General features: G+C 51.2%; 3 protein-coding genes across 9 annotated transcripts in view; 2 read left to right on the forward strand and 1 right to left on the reverse strand.

Moving 5' to 3' along the window:
• Nucleotides 1-223: 223 nt before the first annotated feature.
• On the reverse strand, nucleotides 224-2,312 carry ADPRM (ADP-ribose/CDP-alcohol diphosphatase, manganese dependent). The gene is made up of 3 exons (XM_033076619.1): nucleotides 1,738-2,312; nucleotides 1,106-1,222; nucleotides 224-787 (listed from the first exon to the last, which is right to left on the reverse strand). Exons 1-3 carry the CDS (start codon nucleotides 2,288-2,290, stop codon nucleotides 501-503), a joined length of 957 nt encoding a protein of 318 aa, XP_032932510.1. The 5' UTR covers nucleotides 2,291-2,312; the 3' UTR covers nucleotides 224-500.
• Nucleotides 2,195-7,108, forward strand: LOC117005191 (protein SCO1 homolog, mitochondrial). 2 transcript variants are annotated; one of them, XM_033076620.2, is made up of 6 exons: nucleotides 2,195-2,267; nucleotides 2,608-2,698; nucleotides 3,389-3,586; nucleotides 4,457-4,549; nucleotides 4,663-4,778; nucleotides 6,148-7,108. In XM_033076620.2, the coding sequence occupies exons 1-6, from the start codon at nucleotides 2,247-2,249 to the stop codon at nucleotides 6,274-6,276; spliced, it is 648 nt and encodes a 215-aa protein (XP_032932511.1). In that variant the 5' UTR covers nucleotides 2,195-2,246; the 3' UTR covers nucleotides 6,277-7,108. The 2 variants fall into 2 exon arrangements, with proteins under 2 accessions (XP_032932511.1, XP_032932512.1); XM_033076621.2 differs by lacking the exon at nucleotides 2,195-2,267 and adding an exon at nucleotides 2,473-2,515.
• Nucleotides 6,809-12,818, forward strand: part of LOC117005181 (myosin-3-like) — a 29,418-nt gene continuing 23,408 nt past the window's right edge. For all 6 annotated transcript variants that reach the window (XM_042779871.1, XM_042779870.1, XM_033076585.1 and 3 more), the window contains exons 1-2: nucleotides 6,809-6,896; nucleotides 12,438-12,497. The gene's annotated coding sequence lies outside the window, so the exon portion shown is untranslated. The remainder of the gene's footprint in view (nucleotides 6,897-12,437; nucleotides 12,498-12,818) is intronic.

The following is a 12,818-nucleotide window of genomic DNA, read 5'->3' on the forward strand; positions in this document are numbered from 1 at the left end:
ATGGCCATTAGCAGAAAATGACTGGCTGGAGGAAGGATGGGTTGTGAAAAGATAAAGAACAATGCCCTGCCTGGTTTCAATGGATGGCCCATTAGCAGAATATCTGCTGTTGAGATAAGGATCACTGCCCCCACCCTCAACAGATGGTGATAGAACAGATACCTTTTATCACACTCTGTATTGTAACCTGCGGCTTATAATCAGGTGTGCCTTGTATATGGACAAAGAATGAAAAGTTGCTGAAACCCAGAAGTGCGGCTTATACTCAGTGCGGCTTATAATCGTGAAATTACTGTACTGACCTTCTCTAGTCTCCCAAAAGAAATCAGGCACTCTCTTACAGAAACATAATTTCTAGAATTCTGTAGCCAAGAGAAAAACGCCTGAACTAAAGCAGTAAGGATCAGCCATGCGCAGCTTTCTAAAAGCAAACAGCTGAATCTCCTATGTTTTTGTCCAAGTCCTTCCTGAAGAAGAGCAAGCTGTATTTGCCCAGAATTTCAGAAATGCATAACTCTGTCAGGAATCCTGCCCCTTCCCTTCAGTACCATTTTATCTTCATAGACGTAGACAGTTCCAAAGGCGTTGCTGTCTGGCGGGGTCTCGATCATGCCCTCCAGGGTGAGGTGATGAACTCCGTGACAGTCCAGGCAGTAGGCGCCGTCGTGCAGGTGCCCTGCGAGGACACACACCACACACCGGTGCGCGTATATCACCGACAGGGCAGCCTCGTAATTCCATGCCAGGCAAACCCCATTGGAAGCCGAGGGATGAAGGGGCACGTGAGCTGCAGTCCAGAGGGAAAGAAAGAAAGAAAGAATAAAGAGAGTTAAAGTGTAACAAATCTGCCTCATTGCTGGGAAGTTCAGTGATCCAAGTGAGTACAGAAAGCTCACCCCCAGAGCGAGGCATGTTTGCTGTTCTGCTCTTTCATAGGTTCCATCTGTGCCTCACCAGACCAATGACATGTTTTCTGCAGCTAACATACATGGGCTAGCTAATTTTTTCCCCCCACTTGTTTCCATGGGAGTATACACCCCCCATCAAATATGGAGTTGGAACTACCATTGTGATTGTCTATTTATCCCCCTCCATATCCACCTACCCATAACTATAACTTTTTCTTGGTTTTCATCAGAGAACTTGAGGACTTCATTGAACCAGTCCAGCTGGGCTTGGCTAAATCCTCCATTAAATGCTACAAAATGAGGTTCTCTGAGCCCTGCAATGAAGGAAAAGGTTAGCCACAAATGCATATACCTCACATGGTTCCTCTACTTGCCTTATGTAAATCTGCTGATGGTTGGTGTACTCTCAGAACCTTTGGGGGTTTTTCTTGCATTTCTTGGATCAAAACTCCAGCCCCCTTGCACAAAGAAGATCATTTTTTAGTGTTTTCAGGAACTTTGGTCACACTACACAAACAGGGGTTGAGTGAGCCCCCGGCATGGGACAAGGTGGGCACAACTCAGTGCTCTGCAACAGCCGCTTCCCCAGCAGCTGCGTGGTGTTCGATACCGCGGGGCAGACATCACAGCACATCCCCAGCCCAGAGGCACCGCGGTAGCACCGGCTGTGCGGAGGAGCATCTCCTGTGCCCGCCTGCGGCCGCACTGACAGCCGAGAGGCGGCGGACGTGGGAGCGATGGGGCATATGCTTGAGCATCCCGCTGTCAGCACCAGGAGCTCCGGATAGCAAAGGTTCGGCCGCCCGCGCCCCTGCCAAGCCGGAGGTACCTTCGGGGCTGTTGAGGTCATCGTTGGGGTTCTTCTCCCGCAGCACCCGCAGGGACTCCTGGTAGCGGAGGCTGCCGCGGTCCGCGCCCAGGGTGCTCACGTCGTAGGCGTCGAGCACGACGAGGCGGAGGCGCGGGGCCGGGCTGCAGTGGTAAGCGTGGCACTCCGTGTCCGCGGGCCCGGCCGAGCCCCCCGCGGGCCGGCTGTACAGCCCGGTCTGCACCAGCCGGGCCCGGCTGAAGTTGTAGAGCTCGTGGTTGCCCCATGTGTGATGCACCGGCACCGAGAGCTGCCCCAGGACATCCAGCACCTGCTGCAAGGCGCTCTCCGCCTCGCCGCGCCGGACGTTCTGCCCGTCGATGCTATCACCCAGCTGCAGCACGAAGTCTATCGGTGGGCTCTCGCCGGCCCACGCCCGCACTGCCTCCCGCAGCAAGCGCAGGCTGTTCCGGTAGTAGCGCCGCCGGTAGCCGCCGAAGTCGTACCCGTCCTCCGCATCCGCGAACTGGATGTCAGCGACGACCCCGAAGGCGAGGCGCGGCGCAGGCTGCATGGCGGCCTCGGGCGGGGCGGAAGGGGCGGCGCGGGCAGCGCCAACATGGCGGGGGCGGCGGCGGAGCTGTGGCGGCTCCGGGCGGGCGCGGTGCGGGCCCGCGCGGGGCTGAGGCCGCTGGCGGGCCCGGCCGTGCGGAGCTGGGCGCTGCTGCCCGTGCCCTGCAGCCGCCCGCTGTCGCAGCTGCCGCCGGGCCGCGGGCCGCGGGCGGGCTCCCAGAGGCGGGTGAGTGGGGGAGGGACGGAGGGAGCGCGGGCGGCGGACCGGGCCGCTTCCGTGCCCTGAGGAGTCACCGAACAAACCCCTTGTCCCCGCAGCTCGTGTCGTGGCGGTCGCTGGCGGCCACCGTGGTGCTGGGGGGAGGGCTGCTGGCCGGCATGAAGGTGATGAAGCGGTACAAGGAGGAGGGTGAGTGCGGGGTGCGGGAGGAGCGCCGGGGGTGACGCGTTTCGTGTTCGGAAGAAGCGTTTTTCGTGTTTTTCATAGGGGTTTGCATTCAGATGTATTTTACCTGCTCGGGCATCGTCACTGTGTCGCAGAAAAAATTCGAAAATTAGAAGCAGTTCGAGGTTCAGTGTTAATTTATTAAGTTCCTAGGTTGGAGCAGTTGTGTTTGACCGCACGCTGTGCCAGCCCGTGCCGTGCAGAGCTGGGTGCTGTGGGCTCGCTGGGTTCCTGCAATGCAGCCCGTGAGCTTCGCCCTCTCCTGCAGGAGCTGCCTGCACGTTTCCTTTCCACGGATTTACTGTTGAAAACAGAGGTATTGCAGCTTTTAGGGTATGTTCAGTTTTCAATGGATGCTGGTTTCACTGTTTCACAGCAAGCCAGATATCTGTTTTTTTTCCCTTTTTAAGCAAAAATGCAGTCAGGTAACAATGGAAGATAATATCATGTTTCAAAGGGCTTTAGTGATATATTTGATTTTGTCCGAAAGAAACGCTTTCTGGAAGGCATGTGCACATTGGGTTTCTGCATGGCAGGCGCTGGTGGATCTTGACGTGCCCGTCAGCAATGTCTGAGTCACTGCTCCCAGGGCTTGCCTGGGAAGCACTGTGCATTGTGTCATGAGTGTGCTTGATTCCCACTTGTGTTTTGTAGAACTGGAGAAGGAACGAAACCGAGGCATTGGGAAGCCGCTGCTGGGAGGGCCCTTCTCGCTCGTCAGCCATGAGGGACAGCCCAGGACCAGCAAGGACTACATTGGCCAGTGGGTGCTGATCTACTTTGGCTTCACTCACTGCCCTGACATCTGTCCCGATGAACTGGAGAAGATGATTGCAGTGGTAGATGAAATTGGTATGGGAATTCATTCGTTGTAAGGGGTCCATAAACAGGGGTTTTGGGAAGGTCAGGTTTATTTTGATAAGATACCACAAATGGTGATAACTGGTAATATTTTTTTTTTAATGCTGCTGGCTATTATTCAGTAATTGAATTAATTGCTAAGGGGTACATAGGTCAGTCCCTAGGGTCTGACGTGACAGCAACGATATTTCCACAGCAGGGGAATTGGGAATAAAAAGATGGTGGCAGGTTACAGGAAATATATTGCACTCTAATTTTGCAACGAAGTGACTGTGAGGTGTGCTAGGATTTTTTTCTTTCTGTTTTGTTCATCTGTATGAGATTCTTTCCTGAAGCAGAGTGGCTGTGCTGTGGAATGGAGGAAGGAGGCAGGCTCTGTGTTAGCTGTGTTTTCTTAGCCTGCAGACACTGAAGAATTACTGAACAGGGTTAATAGTACCCCCGCATGGGGAAATCAGACCAAAGTGAAAGACTTGGCTGGAACATGAGGGAAAGAGCCTGGTTTGTGTTTTCATTTTCCTCCTGCTCCACCATCCCAGTGTGCTTTCCTTGTGTCAGCCAGTGTTCCAACACGTGCATCACACCACAGCATCTTCTGCAGCACAGCCAGTCTGTCGTCCCTGCTGAGAAGGGCAGGGCCTCTGGCTGGGGGGCTGGAAGCTCCCAGCACAGACACAGAGCATTGCATCTCACGGCATTTGCTTCCTTCACAAATTACACAAATAAAGCTGCACAAAATTGTCTTTTTTTAGTCACTTGGGGTGGGCTTGGATTGATGTTACATGGCTATGAGCTTGTTTGAAGGAAGATGAGAGATGATACCTGGTTTTCTGAAATAAATAACAATTGTTAATGTCACAGATCGAATTCCATCTTTGCCTAATCTGACCCCACTCTTCATCACCATCGATCCTGAGAGGGACAGCCAAGAAGCCATTGCCAGATATGTTAAAGGTATTCCTGCTTTCTTCCTCTGTGTCTCACAGCATGCAGTACAGAGCACTGAAAAAGAACCTCTTAAAGGAATTCTTTTCACTAAAATGTGCAGATGTCTTCTTTCTCTCCAGAATTTTCTCCAAAGCTGGTGGGATTGACTGGTAGCAAAGCACAGATTGACCAGGTGGCGAAAGCGTACCGTGTGTACTACAGCGAAGGGCCCAAGGATGAGGACAATGATTACATAGTAAGTAAAAGGAGCCTTTGCTTACTGAAAGACTGTGCATAAGAGCAGCGTGTACATTTTAAAACCAGCTACTGGATCTTTACTGAAGCTTCATGTGCAGTGGTATGTTAAGCTGTCAGAACCACAATGCCCTCCTACAAGCTCAGAACCTTACCACAGTGTGTTCTAAACAATCTCAGAAATGCAGACAGTAGCACAGGAACTAGCAAACCTGACAATAGTCGTATTTCTTTCTGATCTGTAACATATTTGACTGGCTCTTTTCCTTTGTGCTCCAAAGTCGCTGTGATTTCTCACTTCTATGGCAACTGAACGGCTGTGTTTCAGTCCTGAGAAATCATGCTTCCAGCACCAGAACTCTGTCTTTTCTGACAAAGATGTTGTCACGGTTAGGTGCTCAAATAAATTTTCGGTGGAGTTAATTTTGATATAAATCCAATTAGAATATCCGGGATGTGCATGGGTGAGGCTGCGTCAGTGCGCCGGCAGGGGGCGGCCCTGTCCCGCATGTCCCTGTGTCCCACTGCCTGTCCCGATCCCGATCCCGCGTGTCCCTGTATCCCACTGCCTGTCCCGATCCCCATCCCACGTGTCCCTGTGTCCCACTGCCTGTCCCGATCCCGCGTGTCCCTGTATCCCACTGCCTGTCCCGATCCCGCGTGTCCCTGTATCCCACTGCCTGTCCCGATCCCGCGTGTCCCTGTATCCCACTGCCTGTCCCGATCCCGCGTGTCCCTGTATCCCACTGCCTGTCCCGATCCCCATCCCACGTGTCCCTGTGTCCCACTGCCTGTCCCGATCCCGCGTGTCCCTGTGTCCCACTGCCTGTCCCGATCCCCATCCCGCGTGTCCCTGTATCCCACTGCCTGTCCCGATCCCGCGTGTCCCTGTGTCCCACTGCCTGTCCCGATCCCCATCCCGCGTGTCCCTGTATCCCACTGCCTGTCCCGATCCCGCGTGTCCCTGTATCCCACTGCCTGTCCCGATCCCCATCCCACGTGTCCCTGTGTCCCACTGCCTGTCCCGATCCCGCGTGTCCCTGTGTCCCACTGCCTGTCCCGATCCCCATCCCATGTGTCCCTGTGTCCCACTGCCTGTCCCGATCCCGCGTGTCCCTGTGTCCCACTGCCTGTCCCGATCCCCATCCCATGTGTCCCTGTGTCCCACTGCCTGTCCCGATCCCGCGTGTCCCTGTGTCCCACCACTGGTTCCGATCCCGCATGTTCCTGTATCCCACTGCCTGTCCCCATCCCACGTGTCCCTGTGTCCCAATCCCATATTGCCTGTCCCAATCCCATATTTCCTTTCTGAGCTGGTGTGCTGTGATTTTGTGGTGTCTCTTACCAAGTCATGCTGTGCTCTCTTGCAGGTGGATCACACAATAATTATGTACCTCGTTGGCCCTGATGGTGACTTTGTGGACTACTATGGCCAGAATAAGAAGAGTGGTGAGATTTCAGCTTCTGTTGCTGCACATATGAGAAAATACAGATCCTAAATCAGAAGGTCTTCAAACATTGCTGTGAATGTCACCTGTGGGTTTGGCTGTGATTGGACATTGGAGTTAAAGCAGGAGCACACAAGTGTAACATCCTGTCAAGCAGGTCTCCTTTCTTCCAAATAAGAAAGGCATCCATGTTTCTGCAATTTCCCATGACCAAAAATCTCTACAGAGCTTTCCCCATGGATATAATTTCCAACAAGGTCTTGGGCACAGAATGAAATTTGGGACTTCTCTGAAACATTGTTGGGAGCAAAGGATGGAAAACACTTGTCACTTGGGAAGAATGTGCATGTTGCTGGTAAAATATTGCTGGTTAAAAAAATTGCTGCTCTGGGAAGAACAGTCACTGCAGGAGGATTATTTGATGCAAAGCCATGGGGCCATGGTATTCTCAGAGGAGCTCTGCCCTCTGGTTGCTCTGCACTGTTTTGCCTTCTGGGAGAGGCAGTTGCACTATTAGAAGCAGAGAAGCCTTAAGAGTGCTTCTTTATCCAGGTTAAGAAGGTGAAGAGCACTGAAAGAGCAGCTTCCACACACAGGACCAGCCCTGTAGCAAGCCTGATCATTTCATCTGAATGCAGAAAGGAAATCTATTTTTCTGGTGATTTTTCCAGGTGAACACCATTCACTTGTAAAGAAAAGAGAATTGGGTTGTAAATAGGTTTTTGTTCTGGTGCAAATGATGGTGTGTGTAGTTGCTCTGCTTGTGCTGTGCTGAGAGGGGAAGTGGGGAAAGTGGAGGGGTCTGTGTCCATGCACAGGGCTGGCAATCAGATACATTCTATGCAGTGCAACATTTGGAAATAAAGATTGATTTTATAGGCAATATATATTTTTATTTTCCTTAGTTTGACTAGAATATCAGCAGAACTTTGTATACTGGTCAAACTTCATATTCTTACTCTGCTTTCTTTTTAGAAAGCAGTACTTATTTCTAGTCATGCACATCAGGAGCTGAATGTCCCTTTTTAAGCTGAACCTCAGAGAATGGCCCACCAGGGGACAAACCAGAACAGTTCTTGGTGTGAGTTCCAGAGAGTCTTAGACTGAGCACAGGTGTTCCTGCAGGTAGCACTGGTGTTCTCCTGAGTATGGGGGTTGGAAGACAACATTCCTATCCAAGGGAAGGTGCAAAGCGTGTGGAAAATTCCTGTCATTCCAGAATTGCAAAAAACTAAACTTCGCCTGTTTCAGAGCAGTGATATCTCTCACACATTTTTAAATATATTGGTTACTGGCTCTCTTCCATGAGTTTCACCTTCAGGTCTATATTTATTTGGTCCCTTGTGATCAGGGCCCATCTCTGCCACATCTCTTACCATCCTGTGGCTGTGTTCTGCACAGCAGCCTTTGTCTGCCCTTCTCAAGGTCTCTGCTGTCACAGCAGGCCTCTATTTTAAATATTGCAGCAGTGTGTTAGGGCCAAATACCTTTTCTGCACAGAGGAGAGTCTGGAAAATCATGATTATATGAAGCAATGGTAAGTAAAAATACAACAATCAGTTAAAGCACCTGCTCAGAAGAAAGAATTGGTGTTAGAGCTGAGCCAAGTTAAAGCAGAATTTGGACAAGGCAAACCTCTGTCCCAAGGCTTTGCAAAGTCAGCACATGAGCTGCAGCCTGGGAACAGTCACCTGTCACACTGATTTCTCTAAAGCTCATTTGCAGCTGACTTGTACTGCAGAGACAAATACAGCATTCCTGCCTTCTCCCTAATGTTTTGGCAGCAGTGTCATGTCCTTTGCCTTGTTGTTCTGTGCCCTGAAAGGCAGAACCAGCTGACCCAGGAAGCTTATGGCAGACTGGGGGGAGTGTGGCAAAGGCCCAGGAAGATTTCAGATGGAGGGATGTGTCCCTTGTCTCATGGCAGTGGGAGCAATGGATATCCTGCTTTTTTTTCAGCCTCACAGTTTGACCATGCCCATCACTTTTCCCTTGGCTTTTCCAGGAGAGAGATTTTCTTTGGAAGTGAGGAGTTTATTTTTGTTGTGTGGTTGGTTGTGGGGTTTTGTTATTTGGCATTTGTTTTTTTCTTTATTTTGAGTTTTGTTTGTTTATTAAAAACCCAAAAATGCTGTTTAGGTAACTGTTAGGATTTCCCTTCCCTGTTCAGTGACAGCAGGGAGCACAGATGTGTTCCCTGTGTGTTTAGGAGGCCAAGGGTTGTGCTAAGTGCTCCCTGGGAGGAGATAGAGCTGGTCAAGGAGGGAAAGGGGATGTGCTGGAGGTGCTTGGAGATGCTTTGTCAGTGGATATTAAATGTTTTTCCAGTCCAGTATTAGAAATGAAGCAAACTCCCTCTGTACTCATTGTACCCAAATTCCCTGTATCGCCAAGTGCAGTGCCCAGCCCACAAGAAGGGAGCTCAGCTCTGGTGGGGAAGGTTTGTGACAGGGCTCATCTCTTGGGGCTGTGCTGGGTGCTGGCATGGGGCTGAGCTGGGCCAGGCTGCCCAGGCTGGGTCTCCTCTCTGGAAACTTTACCAGGTGACAGATTTCATTTGGGAACCAGATTTGTTGGAGTCTGGTGCTGTGCAAAGTGAGCCTGTGTTGCCCAGGGACCAGCGGGGACCCCTGGGTATGCCAAGACAGGGGGAAGACAGAGCACAGTCCTGGCAGGGGCCAATCCACAGAGCTCTGCTGGATGTGCCCACAGCACACCTAGCCCTGGCCTGCTTGTCCTGGAAAATACCAGTGGAAAAAAAATAGCCTCTGAGGGGCTGACATCCATAACCCCAGCTGAGGAGCTGCTGCCATCCCAGGCTGGGGACCAGTGACAAGATGTCTGAGGAATGAGGATTGGCTCCATTTGTCTAGCCAAGGAAGGCAACACATTCCTCATGTGCTGCCTGCATAGCCCATGGAGGAGCTCAGTTAATGAGTGATACTTAAGCCAGAGGGGTGAAGCTTGGCTGTTTTAGGAATGTTCTCAGCACCAGCATGGGCAGAATCAGGGCCTGAAGAGCTGCAGAGATTGTGACCTTAAACAACTGCAAAAACCTGTGTTGCATTTTCAGTCTAGATCATGGGAAGATTTAGGTAAGAAGGACTCTCAGGGGTCTGTGGTCCAATCTCCTGCTGCAGTCACCCAGTGCCACTTCATCTTCGTTCACAGCCTGAAGAAGAAAGCAAGTCTTCCTCATCCCCAGCTTGGGTCAAGGTCCTGGGTGGATGGAGATACTGTTGCTCTTTCTCCCCTTCTCTCCAGTGCCTTTGAAGACATCTACGTTTTCTGAGCCTTTTCTCACCCATCAGACTTGCATGGTCCCAGCACTGATCTGGCATTCCAAAGACATGCTCCCATCAGCCACAACCAGGATCTGGGATAAATGAAGGCTCTTGTGGTCCTCAGTGAACTGCAGGATGGAGCTGGAGGCCGAGAATTGAGTTGGGCTCTTCACCACCTCTGTAAATCAATACATGTTTTCAGTCAGGTAGAACAAGTGATGCATGGACTGCTGAGGAGTCAAACAGCTGGGAACAGCATGTCCCAATGCATAGAGATTGCTGGTTGCAACCAGGGCTTTGCAGCCCCTGCTGCTGAAGCACTGTACTCACCTGGAGCTTCCAGGAGCTGTGGCTCCAGCACAGTGTGTGCTAGGGCTGTTCAGGACCTCCCCAGCCCTGGGGCAGTGAGTCTGTACTCAGTGAAGCAGATGTGCTGCTCTGTGCTGCAGGGGGAATGGCCACAGTCCTTACTTTAGACATGAACTGACAAGCCCCTCACTTTTACTGGGCTGCTCTTAGGTTTGGTGGTCTAAGAGAAAAAAAAAACCTGACTATTTGCCTCCTGGAAGACAATTTTAAAGTTTGGTTTGGTTCAATTGGAAACTGATGTTTTTTTAAAGGAAGTTATGCTGGAAGTTATGCTGACTTCTAGTAGCTCTACCTTAGTTGTACATGTGGTTGGGAGTGTGAAGATTTGTGCTGGGGAGACCTGGGCAGGAATGATTGCACCTGTCTCTGTGCAAGAGCCAGCTCATTTCATGTTTTAAGCTGTGTATTACTAGTTTAATAAAGCAGGTTCCTTCAGCGTGCCAGGGAACTTACTCAGCTGCAGCTTACAAAACCTCCTTGTTCTCCCAAAGTTCTTTGTGCAAAAATAGATAGACACCAACCAGTAAATCCACCTTTAATTTGCAGGGGTATATTGAGCTATGAATGTGCCCTTTTCTGAATGAAGGGCAGCAGTAAAAGGTCCCTGGCAGCACCAGGATGGGATGAGAGAGCCTTGCAAGGCAATGTGGCTCAGGGTGACAGCACCCTCGTGACCTTCACCTCAGGACAGCTCCATGTCTGCAACGATGCTGGCAGCACAAAGCAACAGATGTACCTGCAGCTGCTATGGGTCATTCCTCAGTGCCACTTGTTTTCCTGCACTCTGCTCCTACCTGGGCACCTGAACCAGCAAGGAAAAACCGGGACAGTGGCTCTCACTGCCTGAAGGTTCTCTTTGTTCTGCTTCCACAGCTGGGAGTGGGGACTTTGCCAGCAGTGTGGCCAAGAAGGCCAAGGACAGCTGGGTCTGTACCAGCCGTGGTGTGGCCAGCAGGACCAGGAGAGCGACCATCCCCCTGTGCTGGGCACTGCTGAGGCACCTTGAGTGCTCTGTCCAGTTCTGGGCCTCTCATAACAAGAAAGGCATTGAGGGGTTGGAGCGTGTCCAGAGCAGGGAACAGAGCTGGGGAAGAGTCTGACACACCAGGAGCAGTTGAGGAAGCTGAGAAAGGGGCTCAGCTTGGAGAAAAAGAGGCTCAGGGGAAACTTCTAGCTCTGCACAAGTCCCTGACAGGAGGGGACAGCTGAGGAGGGTCAGGCTCTTCTCCAGAGACAGGAGCAGAGGGAACAGCCTCAGGCTGGGCTAGGGGAGGCTCAGGGTGGACACAGCAGGAATTTCTTCACTGAAAGAGTGGTCAGGCACTGGAAGAGGTTGCCCAAGGAGGTTTGGAGTCCCCATCCCTGGGGGTATTCAAGGAAGGACTGGACATGGCACTCAGTGCTCTAGGCTGGGTGACAAGGTGGACATCGGTCAAAAGTGGACTTGGTCTTGGAGGTCTTTTCCAACCCCAATGATTGTGTTGGTGAGGTCCAGCCCTCTTGCCTTGAGCATGCCTGGGAGCAGGGAATGTCTTTTCTGAATTGCAGTGGCAAGTTGGTGTCAGGACAATGCCCCAAGACTGCTCATTGGTCTGGTGTGCTTCAGCTTTTTGCTCTCAGCACATCCACTGTACTGAGTTCAAAGGGCTGATCACAAGGGATGTGTGCTAAAATAAGCTTTTCCCTCATCCTCCAGGCTTAGGGGGATTCTAGGAATTTATGGTTCATGAGATATGTGGCTGTGGTGTCCATTTTTAGTGACCTTAAATGAAATTAAGGGCAACATGAAACATGTTTTTCAAAACACTAGTGACAGCGACTCTGCTGCAAGCCCACAGGCTCAGTTCTCATTGAGCCAACACAAACAGGGACAGCCACTGTCCAAAAGACAGGGTGACATCCCTGTGCTGTAGCAGCAGCTGCAGGTGTCCCAGGGTGCTCCAGCTCAGAGTGGTGCTGTGGGAGGTGGCAGGAGCTCTTTGGAAAGGGTGGAGGGGGCTTCTGGCTTCACACAAGTCTTGTTGGCTCTGTTCTGCTGAGGGAAGGCTGGTCCTGCAGCCTTGGGTGAATGTCCATGAAGTGCAGAAAGCAAACAGGGGTTGCTAAACAATGGCAGATGACCAGAACAGCCAGACTGGCTCAGGTTGGAGGAGACCCTTCTTCTCCTGTGCCAGGAGCTCACTCCAGCTATGCATGAAGGCTCCCACTGTTCTGCCAGTTGCATGGCTGCTCAGTACCAACCAAACAGTGTGTTTGGGACTGGGAGACCTCCATTTAAAGCACACTTTCCCAGTATCCTTCTCACGTGGAAATTGCAGTCTGAGAACCTCCTTAGCATGGTGTAATGGGGCTTCTACAGCTCCTTTTGGCAGCAAGGGGAGTGAAAGTTGCATTTGAAGTGAAGTTGTGGGCAGCCAATTTGAAGCTAAACTTGTGTAGTGTATTCATGATTTGACATTCATGAACAGTACACCCCAGCCAGATGTGGGTGTTGTTTTTTCTGATTAGAAAGAATTAGATCTTTCTCTAATTTGTCGTATTTGTCCCATTGTATTTCAGTCATGGCCTCTCATCCTGTCCACCCTGACCCATGCAGTGGTGTAAGCCACAAGAATTGCCGTAAGTGATCTGACATGAATCCTCACCCTCTTTTTCCTTCCCGTGGCCTTGCTCTCCACTCCCATACAGAGCTGGTTTGGGTTCCTTCAGCCCTGTGCAGCACTGCCCAGGCAATCTGTGAGCAGGAGCAGTGAGGCAGGTCCCGTCTGTGCTATCCTTTGTTTTACATACTGGTGAGAGTGAAGTGCTGGCTATGGTTGTAGCTGGCAGGAGAACACATTCTCAGTAAAGGAAATTTCCACCAAAGAAAAGTCTACAAACTACAGCTAGATCCCAGAGTTACTAAAATTGGGAGAGAAGAGCAGGTCCTTTCTTTACACA

Source organism: Catharus ustulatus, chromosome 20 (genome assembly GCF_009819885.2).
Source record: "Catharus ustulatus isolate bCatUst1 chromosome 20, bCatUst1.pri.v2, whole genome shotgun sequence".
Classification (NCBI taxonomy): domain Eukaryota; kingdom Metazoa; phylum Chordata; class Aves; order Passeriformes; family Turdidae; genus Catharus; species Catharus ustulatus.

What these genes read in the sequence shown, in the direction of transcription:
- LOC117005191 (XM_033076620.2), top strand. Translation starts at nt 2,247, where the DNA reads ATGTCAGCGACGACCCCGAAG. An exon ending in TGTCAGCGACGACCCCGAAG is followed by an intron (nt 2,268 to 2,607) that starts GCGAGGCGCGGC and finishes TTGTCCCCGCAG; the next exon opens with CTCGTGTCGTGGCGGTCGCT. An exon ending in GAAGCGGTACAAGGAGGAGG is followed by an intron (nt 2,699 to 3,388) that starts GTGAGTGCGGGG and finishes TGTGTTTTGTAG; the next exon opens with AACTGGAGAAGGAACGAAAC.
- ADPRM (XM_033076619.1), bottom strand. Translation starts at nt 2,290, where the DNA reads ATGCAGCCTGCGCCGCGCCTCGCCTTCGGGGTCGTCGCTGACATCCAG. An exon ending in TGACCTCAACAGCCCCGAAG is followed by an intron (nt 1,223 to 1,737) that starts GTACCTCCGGCT and finishes CCTTCATTGCAG; the next exon opens with GGCTCAGAGAACCTCATTTT. An exon ending in AGAAAAAGTTATAGTTATGG is followed by an intron (nt 788 to 1,105) that starts GTAGGTGGATAT and finishes TCTGGACTGCAG; the next exon opens with CTCACGTGCCCCTTCATCCC.